General features: G+C 30.6%; 1 protein-coding gene across 1 annotated transcript; it reads right to left on the bottom strand.

Moving 5' to 3' along the window:
- Positions 1-1,020: 1,020 nt before the first annotated feature.
- On the bottom strand, positions 1,021-15,454 carry LOC134281695 (ras-related and estrogen-regulated growth inhibitor-like protein). The gene is made up of 4 exons (XM_062764127.1): positions 14,850-15,454; positions 8,668-8,724; positions 6,569-6,642; positions 1,021-1,717 (listed from the first exon to the last, which is right to left on the bottom strand). Exons 1-4 carry the CDS (start codon positions 14,980-14,982, stop codon positions 1,274-1,276), a joined length of 708 nt encoding a protein of 235 aa, XP_062620111.1. The 5' UTR covers positions 14,983-15,454; the 3' UTR covers positions 1,021-1,273.
- Positions 15,455-18,304: the final 2,850 nt, after the last annotated feature.

Raw genomic sequence — 18,304 nt, 5'->3', positions numbered from 1 at the left:
CAGTTAATTGTTCCAAAATATCAAAGCATGTGAGGAATATTTCAACTAAGCCCTAAATGTTTAATAATTTCCAAATGCAAAAGTTGCAATACCAGGTTAATAATTAGCTTTAAGTAAATTAATATCCTGAACTGCTGTAGCAGCTCCTTAGTTCCATTTTATTATAATATATTCGCAAACATGCATGCAATCGAAATCAACCAAATGCTTGCTGTGTAAACCAACTCTAAAATCAACATAACAACATAGGGGTTAAAAAGACTTAAATAAGTGGTCAAAATCATGATTTTATGATGAAATTATCTTGGGTATTAAAGGAACTCTCAATGATCAGAAAGTAAAAACAACGCACAAAAAATAAGAACAAGGTTATTAAGATACGATATATAGATTTTCCATATGATGGAAAGTTCAAATAATTGGTTGAATATCACTACGTTGAACTCTATATAACCCTGTTTCAACACAAGTGCTATATTCGTTAATGAAAAAAATTGTCGACAAAATAATTTTAAAAAATCGTACGACAATCAATTTTCCCAAATTTGCTCCCTTTTTTACACAATCATCCTCCTCGCAGACGTCCATCTTTTTGCGCACTGAAAATTGTAAAAATAAAATTAAGATTATAGCATGTACATTTCTGATAAGACGTCTTTGAAATGTTTTTAACGCATGTTAACAGCATGTCGGTTCAAGGTTAGTAAATATAGTGTATATGTATTTCGCAGTGTATAATGTCCATCAAAATGCTTTACATTCTATGAAAATAGCGCTACGCAGACCAATAAGTTGAAAAGAACCCATAGAATAATGTTTTATGTGGCCTTCAAATTTTTTTTTCTTGTAAAGGATGTACGGTTTATTAGAGAAGTTTTTTTTATGCTACCAATTGTTTCAAATAAGATATATTTAATAAATATTTTGATAATTTGCTATTTCATTTGCAAAACATCTAGTAAATAGGAAAGAAAAAATAAAGCAAAAACTTTTTTTCTTCTTTATATGAATAACAAAATATTATGTGTGGATACTGTGCTTTATAATATAATGAATATGGACAAGAATACGATAATGAAAATTATGTTGCACATGAATCGATGAATGTCACTTCCTTCAATTAAAATATAAAGTCTGTTTAAATGATAATGCTAGTCAATACTTTTATCACATGTTTAAAATCAATAACTTCACATTCCTCACGTACATGAACATCTAAGTTGTTCATCGTTTCTTTCTTTCTAAAAGTTCAGATACGATTTCTTTGTCTTATTCACATGGTAGGGGCACGTGACCTCCATTTCATTTCTAAGCCTCGAATTGGATTTCGGATCTGGAGTTTTGCTTTAATGGCGGGATTCTGCATAAACTTGGAAATTTTTTCTCTCTTCTTATGTGTCAATTTCACTTGCCTACAAACTGAAATGTAAGCATTTGTCACCGAATTATAACTTTCACTTGCAGAAGTCTCAAAGAATAAGCAGTTGTACTCGGCACAAAACTGAGTAGCTTCAACATTTGTTACAGTGCACATATGCACGAGATCACTTTTATTAGCTATGAGTGCCATGACGGTTTTACTATCTGTCTTCTTGGCAATTACATAATCAGCAAATTCCTTCAATTTTAGAAAGCTTTCTCTATCGGTAATGGAATAAACCATCATAATTGCATCCGCCCAAACTATTTGGTCGTCTTTGATTGTGAAGCCGTTGGCCTGAAATAATGGGAAAAAATATAGAATTGTCAAAAATATGAATAAATTTTATTAGTACATGTAAACATTGAAGTCCTCCATCATGAATAAATGCAATTTTGTTTTTGCATTTCTTTGATCGAAAATCATTAAGGAACAATTGGATTGATACTGGTTAGAAAAGAAGAATTTTAATGAAAATAACAAGGTACACTGTATAATTAAAAAATCATTTAGGTCACTATGCCCTTGATGACTACAAAAAAAAAAAAAAAAAAAAAAAAAAAAAAAAAAAAAAAAGATTTAGACGAATGAATAATTTAAATCCATACTTAAATAAAAGGTTTTTGTTGCAATGATTGCTGAGCGAACAAAACGAAATGAGAAATGATGTTGGTCAGTTCAGTGCGATAATGGAATGGTTTGTGAGATGTTTGGCTGCTTTGAATTAAATGACATTAGCGTTCAAATATAAAGGCCGGTATACACGGTAAGATTTGTATTATAAGATTTGTATTAAAATATAAAATCTTACTGTGTATACACTCTTAATACAGTTTATCATAAGATTTTTCGAATCTTATAAAACTATTAAGAACAGAGCAATGCTCTATTTCCTAATTAATACAAGTCTTAACATACCTATCACTTTCAACCAATGAAATGTTATGACACAAGGGGTCATCCTATTTTTATCATTACTAAAAAAGCACATGGTAAATAATAATGGTTGACTTTACAAGTAAAGACATCGAAAAACTCGTGTCTTAATGGGAAGGAGAAAAGGACTTGTCGAATATATCAAGCAGTGCAGAGTAAGATGATAGACACTGCTATCAGAACCTCATCCTCCAATTTTATTACTTTGACAGAGAGAGATATATGGCGGGGAAAAACACGTTGAAATACGTAGTTTATTTACAATCTTATAAGATATGTATTAGCGTGAGTACGGGAAAGTATTATAATACAAAAGTATTATAATACTTGTATTATACTACAAATCTCATCGTGTATACCGGCCTTAAGATGATGTAAAAAATAATATTTATTGCTTTAAATATTTGTTTAAAGATGTAGAAAATGTAATAAAAATCAACCCAATTCTTAAAAGGGTTAGGGAGTTTTACTTCATTTAGTTTCTTTTATGAACAATTTATAAAACGACTGCTGTGTTCATGCTGAGCGCAAAAACCCCCCAATAATATTCAGTTTCAGCAAGATAAATAAAAAAATATCAATTTGATGGTTATCATATAAAAATAATTAATGTTATCTTCAAGAATAAATACAAAGGATTACGATATCTAATCAAAATGTACAGGTTGATATACAAGTCGAAATATCAAAAAGTGTATATTTACAAGAACACATAATTACATTCTTTCATCATCCAACATGAAACAGTTCAGGTACAGGTGTACTGATATAAAGATCATTAAGCATTGATTTTATAGTTGTATTTCTCTGGCGAGGTCTACAGTTTGGAGTATACCCTAGATCTCATTTTTTTAAGCTTTCATCTAAATCATGTCGGTCAGATATTTAATGTCTATTCTGCTGTTTGTGAATATTTACCGCAAATTTAGAACTAATAAAATATAAAACATGAAAGATACACAGTGGTTTCTTGTAACCATGGAAACATTTATGAAATTATATAGATGAGCATTATTTACAGTAAAATCATAGGATAGTTTCAAGAAGATGTGAAGAGAGCCCGTTTTGATTTACATGTAAAAAAAAATATCCATTTTTAATCATTATCAATATACATATGTGCATCAAGAAATGTGTCCTTCTTTCCTTTTAAAAAATCTTTTTTAATGCTTGCAATACAGATAGATGTAGTTTAATTCTGGACAAGTTAAAAAATGGAATTACAAAAAATGTACTAAATGTCTTGTGAGAAAATATTTTATCTTAATAAACTTCTGATCTCTCTTAACTGAAATGAGCCTTATTAAGCAACTATAAATCAAATTTATTTGATTGAGATAACGCTTCCTTTATTCCAGCACCTAAAATCAGCATGGGAACTATTGAACTATTGATATTATTTCAATTTAAAAGAAAAATGCATTATAAAAACATACATTGTCTATTTTCTGGCGCCTCTTATGATCCCTGATTATCTTTATACGACAAACAAAAGTGTAAAAATGATCATAACTATGCGATAATTACGTTAAGTAACTCGAATGTCTCTGTAAGCCATTAGTATCGCCTAATAACTATTGGATTTGAATCTTTCCATCTGAAAACTTGGCACTGATGCTATCTAAATACACTTTCCGTGATGGTTAGATAAATAAAGTTTTTACGTGTTTGAAAAAATATGCCAATAATCTATGGGATATCTCTAAAGACTTCTTTTCCAGATATGTAAATCGATTTTGTGAACTTAATGACATTCCGAATTTTGCGTAACACCTCGTCCTAGTTTCTCTATTCATCTCTAGAAGGCGACTAAAGCCTAAAAAAAATCTTAGTGATATATTTTTTTTCTTTAAAGAGACACTTAAATTTATGAAATTAAAAAAATGCTTTTTTATTCGACCAACAATTCAAGGTGAAAATATCAAGAACGGTGATCAATTAAAAACATGTATATATAATTCATACAAATCTGTGCAAAGGACATTAAACACAGACCCTTGAAATTCCATAGGTGAGATCTGGCCCGAATACTATAAACTGAGAAAAGACTTAAGTCAAAATTATGATTTTGAATAGCATGTGATTTATAATACATACAATATTGAAAATTTGTAGGATGGTACAATATTCCAATTTAAACATATGGTAAAAATTTTCTTTTGTAATCAAAATTATTTCAAATGTTACATAGATTTGAAATTTTGACTTAAGTCTGTTCTCAGTTTATGGTCTAGGGACCAGGTGTATTGGAGGAGTAAGCATCCCCTGCTTATCAGCCACATCCGCCTTGAGTACTATGTATTTATCATATAAACGAAACATTCCATAGTTAAATTCAATATAAAAACAAAGGCCTAAAAATTCAGCAAAATACTACCCAGCGTTAAGTTATTTTACTTAAAGGTCATGATACCAACTTTATTATTTACGAAATTCTGAGTTTTAAAGACACTGTTGAAACCCCTGTAGGAACAACTTAAATTCCAAACCAACTTCAAAATTTATTATTTAGAAAAAATTGGACATGCTCGGAGCATCTAATCGAGTGTCGAATTAGTTGGGAGATGTAAACATTAAATGTAGGTGATAGGGGATAACACTTCAAAAATATGGGAAGCTGACCATTAAAAGTCAAATGCTACTTGTTTGCTATACAATATAGTTGTCAGTTGAATTGGCTCCTACTGTCTTTAGTTAGAAAAAAAAAACCCATTCAAAACATTCTGTGGTGTCTTTAATTTCACTATTAAAATTTTACATCGAATCAACATATAATTGAAACTTATGTTACTTGAAAATACATTGTTAACATTAATTAATGTTGATTTGAAGGCAACAGCAATAAAGTGTGTTTTTTTTTTTTCATAGAGGTGTTTGAATAAATTCTGCCTCATAAGAACATAAAAATAGGTCACCAGCTGATTGCATTCAAAGTATGATACTTTTGTTTATATGCCATCTGTCAGCAGAGGATAGATATTTGCTGGAAGACCCGGTCACCGAAGACTACATAAATGTTGTCAATTGAACTCTAGCGTCCTTTTAATATCAATGCAAGATATAGCTGTTCAAATGCAGAAATGAATTATATCTTCATATCATTATTCAATAATATTAACATGATTTTCCTATTTCCAAACCTCAACATTTTGCTGTTCACAGAGAAATCTAAAATTTGTTTAAATCAAGAGAAAAATGCTTTTTTTTTTATTTCGTTGAAAAAATTTACGCCCTTCAAAACTGCCGTGGTCAAATGTAAGAGGGTGACGTATATACGTTAAATGACGATGAAGTGTACACAACCATTGCAGGAAAAAAAAGTCCGTTCCTTATTACGTTTATTTTTACGTTAATTTTTCAGGGGTACCAATTTTTCATTAAATTGAAACTTTTACAGAATCACAGTAACGTACATGTAGTTCATGTCCTTTACTATTTTGATCTGGCACTTATTTCTCGACTCCCATAGCAAAACATGGGCATTGCTATTATAATCATATTGAAATATTGAAGGCAGGGTATCATTTTATGAGCTCAGTGCTCATGTATAAGCTAGTTTTCAGTGTTTTACCACTGTCTATTACATAAAGGAAAAAAAATTCCAGCAAAATCTTTCTACCATATGCTGACTACAAACACAAGTATCATACTTTGAATGAAGCTTTGAAGTGTAATTCTATCATTACCGTGTCATAATAAGGTTTCTGATACATGCATCTGTTTTAAGCCAAGGAAAAACAGCATACGATTATTATTATTATATTTTTTACTAATTGTATAGCTATCTCTATCAAGATACAAAATATAAAAGCATTATCAGCTCAAACAGTATATATACATTGCTAATACTGCTCTTGGATCAAACTACACAGCGTCCTATATTTTTGTTAATGTATTCTACAAATTGTATGGAGAGTTGAGATACAACTCAGATGATAAGGATATGAGTTTCTTATACTAATTGAAGTTTATAAATCTGACATCAGCTTAAATTCATCAAATTCTTCACGATTATTTATATCTAGCTTGTATTAATTAGACCAAATAGCACTTCATCCGTTTCAAACAGACTGCACTGTCTGGAGTATTCGAAGAACATAGGACAGTGTATATATAAAGTGCCATAAGACTGTTCTTCTCTTGTTTTTGTATATAATGATCTAGTTAAACATTTTCCCTTTCTTTATATTTATTTTGATGATTAAGTATTACCTGCCAGGCAGTGTCTAGGATATGTACTGTGATCGTCTTTCCGTCCAATGAGCACTGTTTAGTGTATATAGCCTCTGTAAAAAAAATATAAATAAAATTTAAGTTTCAAACTAAAACAGTGTATCCCTGCTCCGCTTTAGACTCAAAAAAAAAAAAAAGAAAAGAAAAAAAAAACAACATTCTCTGTCTTGTTACGTTTTAATAATCATCTGTGGTATACATAGATTGTAAAAGCCTGTTTTATTTTTAAGTTCTATTTTCTGAAAAAACAAAACTTTGACAGTTTGATCTATAAATGATCAAAATATTCAATGAGAAGAAATGAACTCAACTTTGATAAACTATCTTTATCTATCTAAAAAGAATAAAACCAGTATGCACCACATGTAATAAAACCTGTAGTAAATATATTTTTCGAAAATTTAATGGATAAGACCTTGAAAAGTTTCTATCAGAGTTTTTTCAGTGCGTTCATGAAGAGCAGGGCGCAGATTAATTTTTAACGAGATTTGTTTCCTCTGGGTCTTGCTAAACTTGACACTAACAAGCTACTTATTAAATATCATGCACTTAACACTTGCGTATTTCATTCACTTTGTCAGTAATAATCTATTTTCTTGCTGGTGTCTCAGACAATAAATTATTTTGAAACTAGTGTTTTATGTTTTATCAAACTTTCTTGAAACAAACAAATTGATGAATATAGATTTATATGTATGACGTTTATACACTAGAGGGTTTCAACCTTTTTTTTTTTTTTTTTACATACCTCTGACATTCAATTTTTTTTAACTTTTAATCAAAAATTTTTATTCCATATAAATAAGGCTTTTCTAAAAATAGTTCCTGTGGATTCAATCGAGAGTTCATTGTACGTGCAAAAATATATAACAGTTTACATTGATCAAGGATTTTTTTTTACATTGAAATTAAAACCAGGAAGAGGCTGTGATATTTTTAAAGGTGGACCACTATATACCACTATACTTTCACTACACCTTATCTACACTATATAGCCTACTATTGTGGTTTGTTTATAGCGTATAATTCTTACATAATGAATATACGCGAATTAAAAATTTGGCGAACAGTCAGACTCGCGAAATTAGAATGGAAAGTAATTTACAGTTCATTAATTCTTTATTTTAGATTATAATCTTTAATCTGAAACATATGGAGAGAACGAACAGGATTCAAGCTCAAAATTCCATTAAACAATGCGATTTGGAGTATACAAGAACATCAAACATCAGAGGTGAGATCATGTGCCATGTAGGAGTGAGCACCCTCTGCCAACCTGTCACACCCGCCGTGTGATCTTTGTCATGATCAGGGAAAAATGGGAAAATCCGTCGACAATTCATTGAGTAATAAATTAATATTCTTACAACTAAAATGGAAAACGCCCGTCAGCATTTGACTAAATGATAAACTGTATAATATGCTTACAAGATCATTGTTTCGACCAAAGAACTTACGAAATGATGACTATAAACGAGACTACTGATATTTTCATTTCATCAACGTGTTTGTCAGTAAATTACCTCGTTTTAGATATTGCTCATACATAGAACATTCTCTTGCGTATCGAATTAACTGAGGGATATAATCCCAAGTATGCAGGTGATGAAGGTATATTGTTGCATAAGTAAGGGAGGTTGACTATTGAAAAACTTAAAAATCACCACGTTTATCAAAGAGCTCGGTTGTTAGATTAACTTTAACGTCTTTTTCAAGTAAAATGTCCAAATATGAAATAGATGTGTGAGACTCTGTGGTATCTTTTATCTCAAGCTCACCGGGATATATCGTATTGACATAAGAATGGAAATAACCATTGTAAATTGACAATACTTCATTTATATAATATCAAAATGTCGAGTTGAAGGCTACAGCCAGTATTTTTTTTTTCAAATACAGGATTTTGGACAAATTCTGCTTCATATGAATTCAAAAATAGGTCTGCTAATAACTGGCGCAATCGGTTGTACCAATAGAGATTGCAATAGAATGTCTCAGATTTTAAATGAAAAAATTTAGAAAGAAATAAATCACAATAATTTTTTTAAAATACAAATTAATGATAAAAAAAACCTTACCAATCTGAGAATCATAGTCCCCGATGAATCTCTTTGTCATGAAGCGTACTGTTAGAGCTATAAAAAATGCAAATTATATTTATATCATTATCAGATGCAATAGTTATTATCCTAAATAAGTTCTTTCGTTCAATATTATGTTTCTTTACAATAATGGTCATGAAATATTAATTGTGCCATAAAAATATTGAGTATGTTTTCCTGAACATAAAACTATATTCAATTATGATTTTATATTTTTACTTAAGAGAGTGACAGGGTAATGTAGATCAATATTTTTATCAACACCTTAGTTTGGCGAGATGGATATTAAATCTTTATTAGTGGGAAAAACTTTCTATGCATTGAGGTAACTGGTGAATACCATCTACTTAAGTTCTAATATACGCAAGATATGTTCGCGAGCTCAGTGTCTCGCGTGTATACACCAAAATGATTAATCCGCTTTAAAAACAGATTTATGATTACTATTATTGCATAACTATTTAAATTAAGACATATAATCTTTCTGTTATTAATCCTTAAACCTGATTCTTACAAAAATGAAAATAGTTACATGCATACAATAAAAAATGCTGCAAAGTATGCTTTTTTTTAAAGACATATTCAATGTATTCACCCGGCAAAATGAGAATCTAAATGAATAAATCCTACTAATTTTATGTGTGGCAGAGAGTGATTTTAACCCCCAATTTTCGCCACGGAACAGACAGGTTAACAAACTGAAGTCGACGTGTAGGGCGGGTTTTGGACGATGATGAGTTGTGTGTACGTAAGATTTTTTATTCCTCTTGACAGTTTATACATCAGATCCGTACATTGACGTTAGGTTTTATTTCATTTATTTCATTCTGACTAATAATTTCTGGAGATAAATTTTCGTTAATACACGCTTGTTACAACAAAGAGGAAAATGTTTGCTCTTTAAAAGAAGGTTTTACTACAGGTATATATGCATAGGTATAGAAGTCGAGTTCATTGTTCGAGGCTGGAATTCTAATCAATGTGGTGTACATTATTGTATCCTTTGTTAAATATTAACATCACTAGTTTGTGAGAGCCTGTCTGTCAATTTGTGCTTTAAAAGCTGTAAAATAAAGGATCCTCTTATCTTCGTTTTACTGCATGTACAGACTTGAAAACATCAGTAAATTAATTCAAATGACTGTTGACTCTCCTCTAAGTACCGTTATATATGAGTACAATATTTTTTGTTGTAGGTCAATAGCCGACAATATTAATATAGAAATATTCTCTTTTTATTATGTAACATTGAAGAAGATAAAAGAAAATTAACTATGGACAATCTAAAATTGGTTTACTGTATTGTCAAAAACAACGTTTTTTATGTTGATGTATAAAAGTAAAATTAAAGAGAATACATGCTTATTTGTTGTTTATCAAAACCAAATGCCGATTCAGTTTTCTAGATCTGCACTAAAAATAATCGAGGACATCCTTAGATGTGATTAAGAGCTGCTGCTGAGGCAGCTACAATTGCAACTAATGTAATTAAACTAAGAAATTCATTAAAATATAGTTCTTGAAAATTTAACTTTTTGTGTCATTAAAAATTTGAAAATAAATAGGAAAATTAATACTTTTGCAAAGCTAGCTTTTTGAAGAAAAAAAATCATATTACTTATATACATATTGCAAGAATTCAAAGCCAACCAAAGGTTAAAGTTTGGTAATTATGCCGATCTGATCACCTGTTGTTTGCACTGAGTGGACGTTTAGGTATGGATTATCAGTTATTATTTCAGCTTCCCCTTGTGGTTCACAAAATAAACTAAGGGATTATCTTTGCATCGCGAAAGAAATTCTCTGCAAGACGTGCTCTCAAGGCCATAAAGTGGAAGCAGTAAATGAACACAGCTGCTTAGAAAGCATAGTAATTAGACAGTTAATCGGTTAATTACATCCATTATTTAACACAAACGTGAATAAGAGGTTGTTTAAAAAAATTCTTTACACTTTACAAATAAATTTTGATGAATAATCTTTGGAATAGCTGAACTGATGAGCTATTGTTAGTAACAAAAGGGAAATGCCCATGCATCTCATTGCCTTTTGGTTGTAGTGTTCTAAGTTTTTTTCCAAAGCCATATGTACATTTTCATTTTAACCTTCGGTTTGGAGCTTAGAAAATAGTTCAGTAGTACGATAATAAATAAATCTGCTCATAAAAAAACTTTTGACATTTTATGAAAAAAGGAAACACCTTTAATTGCCAGACTTCTAACTTGGGGTTGCAAAAGGGATGATTAACACATTGAAGTATGACCTTGAAAAAATATTACACTTTTTATCAAGCTCTGCTATAGAAACTTAAACGTGTCTTACGTCATAGACATGTATTTAAAAAAATACGCCAATTGCATTTAGGTGAAAATTTATGAGTTTTATGTTTAAATAAGTTTATGTTTCCTATCTTTTCTCTCGATCCTTTTTCTGTAAGGCGTAGAACATTAAAACAAAATCTGTGTGTCACACCATTTCTTTGTAAATATAGCTTCTATAGCAGAGTTTAAGAAAAAATCACGAGAACATAACAAATTGTTGACGCTGCATACCTAAAATTAGCAATTGCACCCATTGTTGGATACTTGAATTTAGGATATAACCGCATTCCTAGGAACGTTTGCTATGTAGACAGGTATCTCTACATCTCCAAAGATCACCGCAAATATTGCATAATAATTTCGGCATTTATAACTTTTCTTAGAAATCTTTGCAGAAAAAGACTTAGGAATCTTCATTTTTCTAAATTACAATGGACACTTGACTATCCCACATTGCATTGCTTGCATTTCATTGCAACTAATTGTTCATTTCAGATATTGTGAAATCAGTAGCTTGTTAAAGGGTTTATTTGATATCTAAATAATTAAAGCCAAAATTCCAGGCAAGTGTCATGCATTGACTTCGTTACAATGTCTTCTAAGGAACATTTATTCCATTTATGATCCTTTAAAGGAACTAAATCATGCTTTACTAATAAGAATTTAAATTGTTCTTACAATTTGGGTGGGGATTTTTACGGAACTTAAGGCATCGGTGTTTGCAAAGAAACCCAAAATATTTTATTATGGTTTGTATGATTTCCCTTAATACTCTCCTCTTACTGAAACACATGCCTATGTAACCTGGAACATTTTTTTTTTATGAGATTCCTTCTAGATTCCTAAATGTTTTTAAAACACATTTACATGTAGAATGGCAGATCCTATAGTTTCCTAGGCATGATTCTCTTTATTCTGAAAGATGTATTTATTTAAGTTAAAAAAAGTCGAAGTGTTAAAAAAATCTGGTAAATTTTGCTGGTGTGACAAAATGGCATCTAAAACTTTCTTTCTGCCCTGACAGTTCTTTGTTCGTCCCATGCAGACATTTGCTTTTGTAGTCAAAAGCACCTATGTTTCATGTCATAAGTTCAGGGCATAATTTATTGAACCTCTCGTATCTAGTAAGTAATTGATATTTTATTCATGCTGTAATAAACAGGTTGTCTATTACATAATGTAAATAACAACAAAGCGGAATTTTATTTTTTTGTCTGTTTCAAGCTGTCTCTTGTGAATTGTTTTTCACACAAATACATGTAGAATTAAATAAACGGATCAATTCAGTTTTAGAAAAGGAGTAATTGCTGATGTGAATTGAAACAATCTGTCTCAAAATACCGACGAATAAGGACACATAGGGCCCGCATACGTGTATTATGGCTTGAGAAATTCAACAGAAAAATGAAAAAAAATCTTTTGCTTTAAAGGTTAAAAAACACACCGTAAGAAAATTTTGCACAAAGAAAACTAATTAGTGTAAAGGAAAAGAGTGTACTTTAACGCCCGTTTCATTTATTAATCAGATAATATGCTTTCTATTACCTAGCTTATAAATGTAAATATACTTGTTTCAGAACACATGGTTTGTTTTGTCTAACACACTGCAAATTGTTAGTTCTTTTTCTTACCAACTATTTTCTGTGAGTTTAAAATGATTGTTCTCCTAGAATTTCTGAAACCATCTCGTTTGTAATATAGTTGATAGTTTGAACTTGTCGGGTATCATCAGTAAAATATTCGTTTAAGAATCTCAGCTACTGACAAATGAAATGACGTTACAGAGATTTCAACGATCGTGAAAAGTCAGCATTTTAAATATAATGATCTTATTAGGAGAGAAAAAGTTTAATTTTTAAATGCTATATGAATTACTTCTTACAAACCCTTTTTAAAAACTAAGAATTATTTTCCCTTCCATTCCGTATATATTATAACCTAGCCTCTAAAATCTTCTTATTTAAAGTTATAAATGAAACTTTAGATGGCACTGACAGAAGAGCTCCCATTATCCTCAGTTAGGTGATGTTGATAAGAATAACGATAAGAGAGATGACAAACAAGAGTAAATTAATTCAATCTGTCTATCACGTAACACACTCGCCCGTTATTTATTTCACGTGCAGATCTCACTATAACTTAAGGTTGCCGTCGGGTTTGAGATAACTACTGTTTCAGTGGATGATCAGGAGCAAACTGACACGAAAATTGCAGATGAAGCAAATTACCACAAAAATTGGTAACAGTGGATTGGGATCATTTAGTAGTCAAAATATCATTTGATTATGTCTAAGAAACTGAGTGAAGCAAAACGTTCAAATTTCTATAAATGCACGCCACAAAACTTTGGTATCAGTTAACGAAGTTGACTATATATTAATGACTGCTTTTTAAATTACTTAACTTATTACTGGAAAAAATGAAGTAGTTTATAAGTTTTCTTTACATGTTAATGAACACAATAACTTAACAAGGAAACTCCCATGAAATAGTGTGCATTTTAGCATATAATATCAATAATACAAAGTACCTTTACTGACATGTACTAATACTACAAATATATGAAAATTCAGATTTTTTTCATCAGTAAGTACAAGATGTATGTAAACAAATCAACATTTACTTCATATTTAGATATGCATTTTAAATAACAAAAGAACCTTTTCAATAACTTAAAAATATGTACCTATGTGGACGGACATCAATTCCAAAATCTCAAAACGTTATTTTAGGTGTATATTTTTCTGACCATATCTTAATTTGCATCATTAAAATTCGATGTTGTTATGCTACATCCTCAAGAATGTTTTGCATCGCAAACATTTTTTATGCTGCAAACTTTTACAGCATTGCTCAATAAGGCTACTTTAGATCAAATCTGAGTTAAAATAATCTGTCTACTGGTGTAAAAAGCATCGAAAAACAAACTTCAAAAGATCTGAGAATTAAACGCGAAAGTCGATGCAGCTATTTGAATTGGATTATGATAGAGCAGAGCTTACGTTCCGCATTGTTATTATTTATCTTTGAGAAGTGCTTACTCATTTAGGACAAGCTTTAAGCAGAGATAGTAATGCCACGAAGAACAATTATACATTGAAAATAGACCACCTGCCGAGTTAAACCAATTTAGATATAAAGACAGTGTAGTATTTGTTTTTAAAACTTTCTACTTTTTATTAATTTTCGACTAGTAAAATCTCTTTGATCAGTTTGTTGCTTTATTTTAGAAAAAAGAAATGTTTTTCTCAAATTCACTATCCAGTTGTGTATGATGCAAATACATTATGCAACAAGGAAAATGTTAACATTTTAAAATCACAAAATCATGGAATATCTGCAGAATGTTTAAAGTGTTCAGTTAAGCTTATGAGTTCTTGAGTACAATATATAACTGTTGTCTCTTGTAGAAGATGTCAAATATGAAGGAGGAGAGCACAAAATGCTCGTGAAACGCCTTTACGGAGATTGCAATCTGTGGATTTAATAATGATTTGAATTAAAGTTTTGTCTGGCATCAAAACAGGAATTTGACTATCGCACAAGTTTTTATTATCATCAATATCATATAAAAATATGTCCGTTTTATTTTTTTCTTTTCACTAATTAAGAGGATTGTGCAGATAATAATGAAACAAAAGTCTCCGAAGAAAAGCGTGTTTCGGTTACCCCTTAAAATATTTGATATTCTATCACGAAAAGTGAAGGGCCTGATTATATGTCATAACCCATTGATTAGAAGGAAATATTAATTGGACTCTAATATATATATGTAAATTGAAATATTTGAAAATTTCATACGCTTTAAGCCATTTATAGCTAAAAATAAATACCTACCTGATTTTCCTACTCCTTTGACTCCAATAACTACAATATTGATATCCTTTCCTGTATGGTGACCTCCCTTTGGAAGCCTGGAATCATCCATTTCAGGCTTGGGGTCTTTATCTAGATGACTTGAAAAAGGCATCCGGCATTATTTATCGACACTATAATAATTTTGAATCGTTAAAGTAACATATCCGCTTATTTCAAATTATAATGAGTAAAGTCAACAAAATCTGTATAATTGCATCACATTGCGACGTGTTTGCGTTGAAAATCTTCAGGCATTGGTTTGACCCTGTCGGCAGTCTTGTAAATTTGAGCAATTAAAATTTATTTCTCACCAACTCTATGATTTTTTGTAAATTCCCATTGCAGATGAATGCAGTTTCAACTGCTTTAACGATAGAGTACTTGACATCATTAAGAATGTTCCAGGCTTAAGGTACAACTATCAGTGAGAACGAGATTGGAAGTGAGCGATCTTTTCATCGTCTGCTTTTAACGTTGTGACATTTGCAACTGAACCTTTACCCACTTACACCTTTTAATGAATCCCCCTCACTGCGCAGACGATAGGATTACTACTGACTGTGAGAGGCAAATTGTTGTGGTGGAAGGAACGGGTTATCCGGTTGTTTCATAAAACAACATCCCCAGTTCCGGAAAATTCGTTTTTATCGTTATTTATTTTGAGGATGAGATATCGTATGGAGCAAATTATATTCAAATTAATGATGAAAAGCAAAGATAAGATGAAAATGGCAGTGGAATGGTAATTTTCTTCAAAAAAAAAAGAGAGAGAAAGAGAGAAATGTAACATCATTGTTATTTGTAAAATCAACAAAAAAATCATGGTAAATCGAAAATTAAGATTAAAAAAATATACTGAAAATAGATGAAATGTATGGAGATAAAGAACAGTATTCAAGATTGAAAGTTCATAAAACAATACAAAATAGCAGTAGAGCAAACACGGACCTCCAAAACATCACAGGTGGGATCAGATGCCATGGAGGAATGAACATCCCCTGCAGACCAATCACACCCGCCGTGTGTTCCTTGTCATGATTGGGAAATAACAGAAATATCTGTCGTCATTTAAGGTCATATGAAACGTAGTTTGGGTTCTTCCCTGGAGTTGAAGAGTTCCACTAAATAAAGAACCTGTGTGCAGTACTTTAAATGTCTATATATAGATTTGTACACTTCTACTAAAACAAATTTTGATTGAAAAAAAATCAGGAAATAATGTTTTGTAATTTTTTATATATTTTTCTTTGAATGATGCAAAAATTTTCATATTTTGATATCTTCCAAAAAACCCTGGTAATGCATGCTGATTTTTTGTCTATGAACATCTGATGGCACAATAATCTTAAATTAAGGATATCTTGAAAAATTATCAGTAGGTACGGTACCTTGCGTATGTCCTTAAGTGAATAAATAATGAACTAACAATTAATATGATAAATTATATTTGCTGAAAATGTCATTGTATCGACCATAGAACTTACGAAATGATGAGTTTAAAAGAAATTCAGTTCTATCTTTCAAATTACTTAATGAAACATTAAATTTCCCAGTACATTACTTATTTTACTTAGATATAAGAGAACTCCATCAAAATATGTTCGTGTCCTCCTCCTAATATATATCTCTTCATAATATATACCTAATTAAATTGATAACTAAATCCAAACCAATCATAGAAATGCATAATAATCGTGCTCACAACATATACAGAAAATATTTTTTTAATTACGTTCTTTTTATGTTTGCATTCATTTAATCTCCTAGAAAAAATATATATGGATATTCAGCATTTGATCATGGGGAATCGCCCATGAATAGTAGGTTTCTCGTCTACAAGGTGTTACTTTGGGGATTATTTTGAAAATTGAAATTGTTGTTTTTTTTTTATTTTTGAAAGAAAATTTTTTTTAGTTTCACATGTTAGTCCAAAAAGTGTTTTCTCGGTAAATACGACATAAAACAGAAACCACAAATCTATTCAGCAAGATCGTGCCCTAAAAATTAACAACAGAAAAACTGACGAAAGCAGAAATGAATTTCTATGCAGTATGGTAGGCATTGAATTATATATATTTTTGAGAGACGGGATATTATCTCTGTTGAAAACTCACAAACCATCATCAGTAACTGCAAAACAACATAAAGGTGTGCAAAATGTGCGCAAATGACTTGCCTTAATCATATTGGAAGCAAGAGGGTCAGTCGAGGGCGTTGTGTTGAAAAAAGACATCTGGCCGACAGAAGTAAAAAAGATGACCATTTCGATTTTCTAGTGTCAACGAGGCAGGTGTATTTACAACACATAAAATTGACCAGACTAGCTTGCAACTGCAGAACGAAAGATAACCCAGAATAACTAAAATCAAAGAGCATCGCCAGGTGTAAGTAACTGGCATAACGTGAAACATATGGAGATAACTAACAATATTCAAGATCAAAAATCCATAAAACAATACAAAATAGGAGCTGAGCAAACACTGACCTCCAAAACATCCATCAGAGGTTGGGATCATGTGCCATGGAGGAATGAGCATCCCCTGCCATACTGTATTTTTTTTTTTAAAAGATAAGAAATATATACATCAAACGTTTCTACAAGAAAAATATCAAAAGAAGTTTAGTATCTTATTACAGTGTATCTAATTATAGATAAAATATCATTTAAATTAAACAATTTTGTCACCATTTTATGGCACTATTTTAGTCGTCCATTACTATTGTATAGCCATATTGATTTGTATGTGTTTGCAAATTTTTTTTCTTCTGGTGATAAGATTTTTTCACCAGAGGATTGAGTTTTTGATTCCTTAAAACGAATTGAACAATTGTTTTGACATAATCAAAAAGATATTATTTAAAAAAGAATACTATGAAATATTTAATTTATTAAATAATAGTGACTTTTTTAATAGAATTGTTTTGTTCTTTTGTCGTTTAAGTTTTTAATGTGCTTCGTTGCTGCAGAAATATATAACAAAGATGAACCATCACTATCCAGTCCGTTGAATGGTCACTTAAAAGCCTTGAAAGGTATCTGATTGGCAGGAATTTTTCCAGTTACCTTTCAGTAGATTTTACTCATTAACAGTTATCATTAAATAACCTTTCTAAACTTTCAGTCACCTTTCATTTACATAAATGATAGAAATTTATTCAATGACCTTTCAGTAGATTTTTAGTCACCTTTAATTCAACTGATTGGCAGAGTTCTCATTTAGTTATCTTTCGGTAAACTTTCGGTCATCTTTCCTTTAACTGAATGAGAGAGCTTTAATCATTCAGCTATCAGTAGATTGGCATCCATTCATTAAACTGAATGGTGTAGTTTCATCCAGTGAAATTGGAATTTGTTATCATTTATCATACACAAAAATATATAACCCTCCCTTTGTTTAACCGAATGGTTGGTCTGATTAAAATATATAAAGCAT

This window comes from Saccostrea cucullata, unplaced genomic scaffold (assembly GCF_032062105.1).
Source record: "Saccostrea cucullata isolate Sc308-1 unplaced genomic scaffold, CSIRO_AGI_Scuc_v1 ctg286, whole genome shotgun sequence".
Taxonomy (NCBI): Eukaryota; Metazoa; Mollusca; class Bivalvia; order Ostreida; family Ostreidae; genus Saccostrea; species Saccostrea cuccullata.
The sequence above is the reverse complement of the archived record's forward strand: the minus strand, read 5'-3'. Positions and strand labels throughout refer to the sequence as shown.

Excerpts from the sequence above, each read along its gene's own strand:
- LOC134281695 (XM_062764127.1), bottom strand. The coding sequence starts at position 14,982 with ATGCCTTTTTCAAGTCATCTAGATAAAGACCCCAAGCCTGAAATGGAT. Across the intron at positions 8,725-14,849 it reads CAAAGGAGTAGGAAAATCAG|CTCTAACAGTACGCTTCATG; the intron begins GTAGGTATTTAT and ends CATTTTTTATAG. Across the intron at positions 1,718-6,568 it reads TCCTAGACACTGCCTGGCAG|GCCAACGGCTTCACAATCAA; the intron begins GTAATACTTAAT and ends CCATTATTTCAG.